Here is an 11,395-nt window from a genome sequence, read left to right as displayed (position 1 = left end):
AATATTCTATTTTTCTTATACAAGTTTAAAACTAATAATAATCTTTTACAACTTTTTAAATAAGAATTATTTAAATTTGAATCAAATTTTCTTTAATAACAATATTGATATTAAGCAATTTAACAGCAATATATTTTATTGTTAATGTAGCTAAATATCGTGTTAATGGAAGTTTGTCCTTTTATTATAACATGTTTGTACGCTGAATAAATGAATTAATTCTTTAAAAAATTAAAACAGATGGAATTACAAAGATAAAAAATTTATTAAAGTGGATCTACTACCCAAATTCAAAGCAAAATATTTCAATATCCCAAAAAAAAAAAAAAAAACTCAAAGTCTCTTGTTTTCCTTATTCTACCCATTTGCAAAGTTATCAAGCACCTTGCTTTTCCCTTGGATATGGGTAGCCCTTTACAATTCCATATCTGATTTTAATCCTTATACTTTTTTTTTCCTGTTCATTTCGTCAGTTTCTTGCTTATATCAAGTTTCTGCCGACAAATATAAGATAAAAAAGGGTAATCTTTTTTGGTTTGGTTTAGTTTGTTGTTTTTTAAGCTTAGTCTTCTGCATTTCTTCACCTTCATTAATTTTATTGATCATTGGATTTTCATCCGATTGTTCTGATCTGAATTGGCTGCTTGGTTCATAATACTTTTTTGGGATTCCAGATTTTTCCATTTTAATGCCGGTTTACTCTGATTTAACTTGCAATTTAATCTTCTACTGGTTCTGGGTAAGTTTTGCCTTTTAGCTTATTTGCTAGTAGCTTTGTCTTTTTCATACTGTATTCGGAGGTACTAGTTTTAGCTGCTTGGTATTGTAGATAATCTACATTATTTTTTATTTTTCAGATGTGGGTTTTCCATCTTTCCTGCTTGAAACCTTTTTTTATTCTATTTTGGAACTAAAATCCTCTTCTTTGTTCATTTTTACATGTTAATGTTGGCAAATTTCTTTCTTATCTTTTTGAAATTGCCATCGTATTTTTAACGTGATTTGTTTAGTTTCAGCTTTATCGTATATATGGATATTGTGGCAATCTGATCTTTTCAATCATGTACAAATGCGGATTTCATAATTATTTTACGTGACTTTCTCAACTTGTATGTTGACTAGTTGAGTTAGTGGAATATGCAACACCTAAATAGGCTTGCGCAATTATATTAAGAATTATGACTGCTCAATTTCCATGTTAGGCCTAGACTCCTAGCAAAACAAAACATTTTCTTTCTGAATCCTTTATGCTTATTTCCATTTTTCTCCTTCCATGTTAGTTTGGGATAAAGAAGTTGTACTTAGAGATGTTATGGCCACTACATTTATTTTCGTAGACTGATCCAAATGTATAAGAAGTAAATTGCTATTGGAGAAGGATGCAATGATAATTCTTCTCCTTTGATTGTCCGTAATGATTGACATTCCCAACTTTGACACACTTTGCAGACATGCCAATTGAACAGCTTCATCAACTAAATTAGAACGGATTGCGCTGCAAAATGCATTTTTGTTTTTCTTTTCTGCAGTAACATAAATATTGAAAACTTTCTATCACAAAGATTCGAAGAGAATGATCAAGAACCACTGACTTTAAAATCGGATTGTGTTAGCATCATGTCTAATAGCAGTAGAATTGCTTTAAATGTTTCAAGTAATTGCTCTAATATACTAAATCAGAAGCATTGTCCTTCTGAAAGCATTCTGCAGTAGAATAGTATGGTAAGAATAATCTTTGAATGACATTGAAACCATATGCCCCCTGTGTTTCCCTTTAGGATAGAATACAAATGATGTCAAAATCCCATATTGACTTTTTATATTTTTTGGTAGGATCTTTAGTTATGTCAAATTAATGAAATGTTCCCTTTGTTTTCTGTATTGGGAACAAAGTCTTTATGGTTAAATTCTTATGCTAGCAAGAATGATGAACTAATTTTCTTTCTTATTTATTGGATCCTCAGTTATATCTAGCTAACAATTTATTTTAAACCTTAAAAGGTTCAGTAAAATTTATCTTTCCAAGTTCCCTGAATTTGATTCTTTGGCTGAAATTTGAAGTTTGGGAATCCTCCAATTTACCTTGGATACATGGAGAAAAGTATGTCTCCTATTCCTTTGGGTAGATATCTAATATCTGCTATTTGTGAGAATTTGAAGTTCTTAAGAATAATTATACTATGACTTTTTGAAACTGACTCCTGTCATAAATTACATCCTGCTCTCTTTACTTGAATGGCTTCTTACAATCATGAAATTACTTCAAGTGGGTGTCGATATCTACTCCAGACATGGCTTTGTCCGCAACCTAGGGAGGTTACATTGTTGTTGCTTAGGAAGTAAACAAAAAATGATGTGACCATCTGCATCTAAGCATGTTACTATGGATTGACTCTGTTATTGGAGTACTTTTTAATGTTAATCGGGATATTTTAACCATTATGTTAAAACAGAATAGCTGGAAAATTGGAACTATGATTAGGGGTGAGCAAAACTCGATTCAATTCGAAAAAATCGAAAAAAATTCGAATTTCAAGTTAATCGAATCGAGTTATTTGAGTTATTCGAGTCAACTCGAATAAGTAATTCAACTTTCAAGTTCGAGTCGAGTTGAATTTTACAATTCGAATAACTCGAATAACAGATTGGTGTAAATATCCTTTGGTCCTTGTCAATTTTGAAAATGAGCAAATTGGCGTCTCTCTCAACAAAAAATACAAAATAATTTTCAAAAATTCAAAATAAATTTTAAAATTCAAAATATTTATAAAAATTACAAAATTTATATATCTAAAAAAATTATAAATTTTTTAAAAAAAATTCTAAAGTACATATAAAGATAGTTAAAGTTTTAATTTTTTTAAATAATAATTTTGGGATCTAAATAAGGACTCGTCAACTCGATTAACTCAAAATTTTTTCACTTGATTCGACTTGATTCAATCGAACACTCTCCTCTAACTGTCACATTGGGCACTTAGTTGATAATTTTTTTGGCTAAAATTTCAAGTTTGGGATGTCTCCAAAGTGATAAAGAATGTGTTCTATTATTTTGGACAGACAACTTATATCTGCTATGAGTATGTGAAGTTCTTAAGGATGGATATACCATGGAGTTTTTGAAACAAACCCTTGCCTTCGATAAGATGTTGCTCTCCTTACTTCCTAAGATCTTTTATGAAGGATAAGTATAAAAAGCTTTATTTGCATATTTTATGAAGGATAACTGAACTGATTACTTTTAGGAAACAACATTTACCCTCCTCACAATTGCCTGTGTTTTTTATGACTTAATCATGTTATATTTTGGACGGTGATAATGGTGAGAGTTTACTCTGTGAGTCTGTCTCTGTCTTATGCTCAAATTTAGAAACCAACTTCTTTTTGACTATTTTATGCAGGGGTTTATTGGCATTGCTACCTATTGCTATTCTTTTTCCACTTCAATAATATATGGGCTGAGGTGCACATTTCATGGGAGGTGTAGAGGATGATGAACCAGCCTCAAAACGCATGAAACTATCCTCTGAAGCATTGATACATCTTTCAAACGGTTCAACTGTTAAAGAGTCTATAGTTGGGTCTTCAAGAGACTTGATGGCTCGACCCCTGCAGTCTGATGGGGGCGAAGAAGTTGTTGGTTCAAAAGGAGTTATAAAGAAAGTCGAATTTGTCCGAATAATAGCAAAAGCATTATACTCACTTGGTTATATAAGGAGTGGTGCTCATTTAGAAGAGGAATCAGGGATAGCATTGCATTCTTCTATTATTAATGTATTTATGCGGCAAGTTCTTGAGGGAGATTGGGATGAAAGTGTCGCCACATTGCACAATATTGGTCTAACAGATGAAATGATCATAAAATCAGCCTCTTTTCTGATATTGGAGCAGAAGTTTTTTGAATTTTTGGACGAAGAAAAAGTCATGGATGCTCTGAAGACACTGAGAACTGAGATATCTCCTCTTTGTATCAATCATGGTAGAGTTCGTGAGCTTTCTTTGTCCATTGTGTCACCCTCTCACTGTTTTACTGTTCGGTCTCCAAAACAAAATACTTCAAGGGCAAGATCCCGGACTAAGTTATTGGAAGAATTACAGAAGCTGCTTCCTCCAACAGTTATGGTTCCTGAAAGAAGGTTGGAGCATTTAGTTGAACAGGCCCTTGGCTTGCAAAGAGATGCTTGCATGTTTCACAACTCTTTGGATGAGGAAATATCACTATTTGCTGATCATCAGTGTGCGAGAGATCAAATTCCTTCTTATGCATTGCAGGTTAGATTCTATTTTGGTAATCAGATTTTATAGTTTTGAAATCTTTCTCTTATCTTTCATGCCTTACTTAAGATGGCAAATTTATTAGTTCTACATTTTTTATTGAATCAAAATTTTGTGTCTTAGTATTGTAGAAATTAGAAATCTATTTTACATCATGCTTTATCAATATGGGTTTTGTTGCAATATAAACTCTGGTAATTTGCTTCAATAATCTTTTCTTGATTCAGGCATGATAGAAACGATATTAGGCGTTTGTTTATAAAATAGGTTTTAAATTCTAGTGTTTATACTTTCATTGGCATTAATATTTTGAATACTTCATTTTCTATAAACAATTTCTTTATTAGGTGCAATCTTGAGCCTTTCACTACCTATATACTGATTACCCTAGCATAAAAAATGTGCTCCAGGGTATCTAAGATTTGAAAATGCCAATGGGAAGACCAATCTTGAGTCATTGATGATGGTTTGTGTTCTAGGATTCTCACCTTGAATATAGATGATGTGCTAGAAAAGTATCTAACATAGATTAAATTGTAGAACTTGCGGACTATAAGAAACAATATGAAGTCTGTAATTGACTAGATAGTGAGCTCTTTGATATCCCATTCATTGTTGGAAGAATATTGCATGGAATGATCCTAATCGTGGTGCTTGAGAACTCGTTGTGATTTCTGAAAAAAAAAAAAAAAAACTAATCGAAGATCATTTTCTAAGTTGATCAATGTCCAAGTCAATATCTTCATGCTTGGTATCCAAAGCTTTGTTCCAACAAATAAATTAGACGAGTGAAACTACTCTTGATATGTTGTAATAGTTCGTTAAACCAAATTTCCTTGACTCCTTTGTTACATAGAATCTTCTATAATTGATATTGTACGTGTATCCAACACTTCAACACTTGGATAAAACACAATATGTATTCCTGATTCTTCCCACTGTTGAATCTGTTCACTTTGGCCCCCTCTTTCTATAGTTTGATCCATACATTAGCTTTTCTTGAATTAATACTATTAATAATCTGGATGGTTTGAATTGAAGTTGGGTAAATAATTAGAGATGAAAATGGAAAGTTTATTGAGGGAGTATGCAAAGTGAGTTGAATCTTATGGTGTCCAAACTAAAGGTATCACTATTAAGGAAGGAGTTATAGCATAAAAAAAAGGATCATTGTTTGAAATTTGAATACAATGATATAAATGCCATTCTAAATGAATTAATTAAATCAAATAAATAATTTATATATAATTAAATGAATAAATGTAGAATTAAAAATCATACCATTGATTTATAAATGATTGCAATATTTGCATTCATATTATTTATTTAAGGCATTGTTATAATCTGCATATCCTATAATTATTGGATCCTTTTTGGTTTATTTTGTGGGTTCAAGCTTTTAAACAAAAGGTAAGTCAGACACGTGGACACATACTATTATTGGGTGTCAGTACTTGAATCCCTGTAACATAGCTTGACTCATCTTTACCTTTTCTTTGTGGTCGTGCCTGGAATGCACATTTGGTGTCTGGGAGGTACTCGTAAGCTACACTCAATGTTTAAAAGGAGGCCGGAAATTGAACCGGTCAAGTCTCTAGTTTTTGGTTCAACAATAGTCCTTAACATTGTCCTCTATCAAATGTACACAGCCTGAGAAAATTATTTCTTTTGACAACTTCCCCATCTTTCTTCTGTTTCTCATTTCTCCATCTTCTCTTCCCTTCATATTTCTTATCTCTCCTTCCCACCTTCCATCTTTCTTCTCTTTCTAGTTTCCCCATCTTCCTTTCTCTTTCCCAAGTCTCTTCTCTCCTGACCCCCCCAACCTCTGTCCCAATCACTCTCTTCTCACCTTATATTGCCAAAATACGACAAATTTTAAAAGGTCAGTCTTGTCTCTCTCCTTTTTGTCTATGCCAAACACCCACCCAAAAATAGGAAAATTGTTGGAAACTTTGAAAATGAAAAATCGAGTTTAAATCTGTACTACCAGCTTTTATCTCTTGCTTTTTCCTTTCTCCTTCTCGGGGTGACATGATCAAGAAAAAATGCTTGGGAGTTGTTCCTGATTTCACCTTCAACAATTCTTTATTTTATTGTTTATTTCTGGGTTGACCGACCGATTCCAGGTTTTGGCTGGTTCTATGCAGTTAGTCCATTTTTTGGTCATATTACTATAGTTGAATTACTAGACGTACCAGTTTCCAGTTGAACTTGCAGGTTGGGTCCAGTTTTATTGGCTACATTGGTGATCAACAATTGGAAGTCTTCTCCAAGAAAATTATAAATCACATGTTAAAAAGAAGATATTTATGATTCATTGAGATATTTTAACAAAATTATAAATCACATTTTAAGGAATGTGATGGCATTTCCATCCGTAAAGCTGTCTTCTAGGACAAATGGAAAGTGCACTTGGGATTTTAAGTTTGCTAGTTACATTCTATTTTATGGTTAAAGAGTATTTTGGTAGTTTTGCATTTATGAAAAGGGTCCCATTTATATATCAAGTCCCATATATTATTATCAATTATGTTTTGATTGATGGTTGTTGGTGCCATAAAACTTTGTTGGTGAAGATTTTGTCACTAGCTTTCAAACAAGTTCTTATAATGTGCATAAAACATGTACATTCATTATCTGACATGATTTCTCAAGGATAATGTAATTGATTGAGACAATGAGGTGTGATATGTGATAGGCTAAGGATAACCATGTGAAGTCTTCCAGTGAATGCTTAAGACAAATCTCAAGGTGTTCTAGACAATTTCAAGAATATGTTTTCCAGGCTCCTTAGTCTGTCAAGGTAATAGTACAACAGTTAAATTAGCCGGCGTTGACATTGCATGATCAGTTAATCATGTCAAATTTTTACATGAATACGATGTGTCTATTACTCCGGTTACATAATGTAAAACTGGTAATACATTTAAATATGATCATCCTGTTTAAACATGACCTGATTAATGCATTTAGACATTATTAGTAATTTAAACACGAACAATAATTTCTGTTATGTATTTTAAATATTAATAATTCAATAAATGAGTTAGACCCGTAGATATTTTGACTAATGTGGAACACTATTGATACAATTGATAGAACATGTATAAACGGGTCATATACAGGTTAGGCAGATCAGCTTGCATAATATGAATATTTTTGTCATAAACAGGTTGACATGGCCATGGCACTAATACAATCATATGACACCCAAATTTGGTTACCTCTGTCTTGTGTTTATGTCTTTTTAGTGGACTTGTCTGGTTGATTGGATTATTTGTTTACATATGCTTCCAAGTGATTTGCTTTAGTGCATTCTGACTGGAATATTTTCTGATTTTTGATTGTTTCTATTTGTCTATTCCTAGTCTGAAATTTATCAACTTCTGACTTGCAATTTTTTCTTTTTATTAAATTATTTTTGCAAGTTCTTTTTTTTAAAATCCTTTTTCCCTCCATTTCTCGTGCAACAGATACTACCGGCGCACACTGATGAAATATGGTTTTTGCAATTTTCACATAATGGGAAATACTTAGCTTCATCATCACATGATTGCTCAGCAATCATTTGGGAGGTATTGCTATTCCTTGGAACATGGATATAACATATAAGGTTGATTTTGCTTAGGATAAACTTTTCCTATAGCTTATGCCTTGCAATTTTTATTTTTTAAATTCCTACTTATGGTAATAAACTGCTTTACGTTTTCAACTCTGTTTTTCGTATTCCATTACGGACATAAGGGCAGTATTTTATTATGTACTTTCAATTAAATATTGCAACATATGATATCTTTTTTGCTTATGTCCACTTAATCTTTGGCATCTTCCTTTGATACTTTATGCTTCATCTGTATCTTATAGCCTACCTTAGCTGTCAACTTAATAAAATAAGGAAAGAAATAATAAAAAGAGAAGTGGTTCTTGTTGATTAAACTTAATTAAGCTTGATTGTTATTTTTACTACTTGATTTTGGCCCTCCCCTCCCCTTTTAAAATTGACAGTTCACTACAAACAGCATTTTTTTTTATTGGACAGATTATGTCTGAATGTGGATTATTTTAGCCATTTTTTAATTTTAATCAAATGTGATTTTTCCTTTTCCTCATTATTGTGTCTTTTTATGAAGTTTATGAAAGGTGAAAAGAATAACAATGAACAAATAACGAAAACTAGTAGTCAAATCAAACCTTAGCAAACAGGACCCGAGATGCTACAACGAAGGAACTCTGATAATTAAAGCTAGTATTTTCCCCTTATAGGACCTGAGTTGTGCAAGTGTTTGCATCAAATTAATATCATGAGAAATTGTGAGAAAGGGTGATGAAACAGAAGTTAAAGACTGAGTGACCTATAGCTTTCTGGGCTGCTTCACGTGCATCAAACTGAATGTAACCCTTATTATATCTGACATCAAAATCAGTATACTTCAAATGTAGAAGGACATGCATCATTAGTAAGAAGTAAAAAGGAAGACATCAAATTTAATTAAAAGGAACAAAGAGAAAAAGTTGTCTGGAACAAGGTCTGTTATTGAATCTTTCATTTAGTTTTAGTTATCATTTGAATAGAATGAAAAAAACATAAAAAATTATATAATCAGATGATTACTAAAAGAGAGAGCTTGTTTTTTTAGAACAAGGCCTGTTATTGAACATTTTCTACTGTACATTTCAACATATGTGTCTGGTCAAAATGCTTTTCTACTCCATCTTTTTCTTGGACTTCCTGAACTTGTTTTTGTAGCAGTAGAAAGTTTAATTATTCATTTTTTGAATCATTAAACCCACTTGAGGTTTTTTTAATCCAAATTTCTTCTCCTGTAGTTTTTCTGCATATTAGTTTTGTCAAAATGCTTTTCTATATTTTACTCATGGGCTTTCTGAGTTTGATTTTCGTTTTTTTAGCAGTGGAAAGCATAACTATTTATTTTCTTGAAATCTTTAGCCTTCTTGAGGGTTTATTTTATCCTAATTTAAGCAACTTGTGGGGAACATCTCCATCTAACATCAAAATCTCTGCAACGGTCACTTTTCTTTTGTCATCCTTTATCAATTTACTATTTAAGTCCATTCTCTTATTTTGTTTTCTTGTTTTGGCAAGTTTTTAGTACTTTCAAACATAAGAGACTCCATCTTTTCCTCTTTTTCAAAATTTTCTACAATCATGCAAAGGTGCTGGTGAAATTAAGAGTTTCTATTGGCTGGAATCTGTATTGGCTGGAATCTGTATTTTCAAGCATACAAGGATCGTATTAATGTGTGAGAATGCTTAGATCACTGTGAATCAACTATGTTGTCACATCTCAGAAGCCTAGAAGTCAGTTGATTTTCTCATTCTAATGTTTTGACTTATTGTAGGTTGATGCAAATGGAATATCTTTAAAACATAAACTCTCTGGTCACCAGAAACCCGTCTCTTCTGTTTCATGGAGTCCTGATGACCACCAGCTTCTCACATGTGGGGTAGAGGAGGTTGTAAGGCGCTGGGACGCCTCTTCTGGTGAGTGCCTCAGTGTTTATGAAAAAGCTGGTCTTGGTATGGTTTCATGTGGATGGTCTCCAGATGGCAAATGGATTTTTTCTGGTGTTAATGATAAGAGTATTAGTTTGTGGGAATTGGATGGGAGAGAGCTAGAGTGCTGGAAAGGGCAACATACCCTAAAAATTTCTGATTTGGAAATAACAAGTGATGGAAAGCAGATTATAAGTATATGTAGGGAAACAGCAATATTATTACTTGATAGGGAAGCGAAAGTTGAGAGATTTATTGAAGAGGATCAAACAATAACTTCGTTCTCATTATCAAGAGACAACAGATTCTTACTGGTAAATCTTCTAAACCAGGAAATCCATTTATGGAGCATAGAAGATGATCTGAAGCTTGTTTCTAAATATAGAGGCCACAAACGCACCCGCTTCATCATTAGGTCTTGTTTTGGTGGACTTGAGCAAGCTTTTGTAGCTAGTGGTAGTGAGGACTCACTGGTACGGACTTTAAATTTGTACTATATCAATCTGTAGCAGTAAGTTCCCCAATGATCCATATGGAAAACAATTTTCTGATAATCTGGTTGCCATGTGTTGGTATATAGAGGATCCATCTCTGCATAAATGTGTCATTTAAGTGAGATTTTAGTGTAAATAAAAGACTGAAGTTTTGTGAAGGTTACTATAGATAAAATTTTTCTTTATCCGTGAAAGTCGCAACTTCATGTTCGTTGGTCATTTGCAATCATATGCTTGCATGCATAGGTGATATTTCTTGTTGATTTGAGCCTCTAATTTTCTTATTCATTTGTTTTCACTAATTTGTGAAGGAGTGCTATTTATTGCTGAAGTTCGAATGAAATTTAATTTTGTTTCTGTATGTTTAGGTCTATATTTGGCATAGGGGCACAGGAGAGCTTATAGAGGCATTACCAGGTCATTCTGGAGCTGTTAATTGTGTGAGCTGGAATCCAACAAACCCTCACATGTTGGCATCAGCCAGCGATGATCGTACGATTCGGATATGGGGCTTGAATAATCTAAGCGCTAAGCAGAAAGACACTCACGGTAATGGTATCCATTATTGCAATGGAGGTACCTGAGATTGAATGCTAGGAATCTCGAATCTTTAATGCTTGATATGATTGGTTTCATGTAAATATTTGACGTTGTTGAATGCTGACATTCATATAAAAAAAGATAGTCAACAATGCTGCAGCTTTTTGATAATAAATTTTCTCTCTTTTTAATATTTAACTAATTTCATTACTGCTAATGGTGAAAATTTGAAGCTTGCTTGCTCATGTATACCCCTGCAGCATATGTTTTCCGATGTTTACTTGCATTTTCATGGAATATTACTATTAAAGGATCTGTCTGTAGCTTTTGTTTACTGTTGTCACTCATAGGGGTGCAAATAAAATATACGAGTATGGTTCAAAAAGACTCGAATTTAATTGTCACTATTTACTCGAGCAAACTTGAGTTATAATTTGAATATTTGGATGTTCTACTTATTAAATTCAAGGAGAACAAAAACAATAATTGGAGGTCATAATTATTTTGGAAGTTGAGCATGCTGTGTATCTACAAATTAAACTAGGTTAATTAAGTTTGAATAAAACTT

At 32.6% G+C, this 11,395-nt stretch overlaps 1 protein-coding gene across 2 annotated transcripts; it reads left to right on the top strand.

The window, feature by feature from the left end:
- Positions 1-255: 255 nt before the first annotated feature.
- Positions 256-11,002, top strand: LOC108483162 (WD repeat-containing protein 26 homolog). 2 transcript variants are annotated; one of them, XM_017786394.2, is made up of 5 exons: positions 256-521; positions 3,402-4,272; positions 7,752-7,853; positions 9,640-10,266; positions 10,656-11,002. In XM_017786394.2, the coding sequence occupies exons 2-5, from the start codon at positions 3,475-3,477 to the stop codon at positions 10,869-10,871; spliced, it is 1,743 nt and encodes a 580-aa protein (XP_017641883.1). In that variant the 5' UTR covers positions 256-521; positions 3,402-3,474; the 3' UTR covers positions 10,872-11,002. The 2 variants fall into 2 exon arrangements, with proteins under 2 accessions (XP_017641883.1, XP_052879413.1); XM_053023453.1 differs by lacking the exon at positions 256-521 and adding an exon at positions 533-739.
- Positions 11,003-11,395: the final 393 nt, after the last annotated feature.

This window comes from Gossypium arboreum, chromosome 12 (genome assembly GCF_025698485.1).
Source record: "Gossypium arboreum isolate Shixiya-1 chromosome 12, ASM2569848v2, whole genome shotgun sequence".
In the NCBI taxonomy this organism is placed as follows: Eukaryota; Viridiplantae; Streptophyta; class Magnoliopsida; order Malvales; family Malvaceae; genus Gossypium; species Gossypium arboreum.
The sequence above is the reverse complement of the archived record's forward strand: the minus strand, read 5'-3'. Positions and strand labels throughout refer to the sequence as shown.

Bases quoted from the DNA above. Each gene is read 5' to 3' on its own strand.
- LOC108483162 (XM_017786394.2), top strand. From the start codon at position 3,475: ATGGGAGGTGTAGAGGATGATGAACCAGCCTCAAAACGCATGAAACTA. The intron at 7,854-9,639 runs GTATTGCTATTC...GACTTATTGTAG, and splicing joins GCTCAGCAATCATTTGGGAG to GTTGATGCAAATGGAATATC. The intron at 10,267-10,655 runs GTACGGACTTTA...CTGTATGTTTAG, and splicing joins GTGGTAGTGAGGACTCACTG to GTCTATATTTGGCATAGGGG.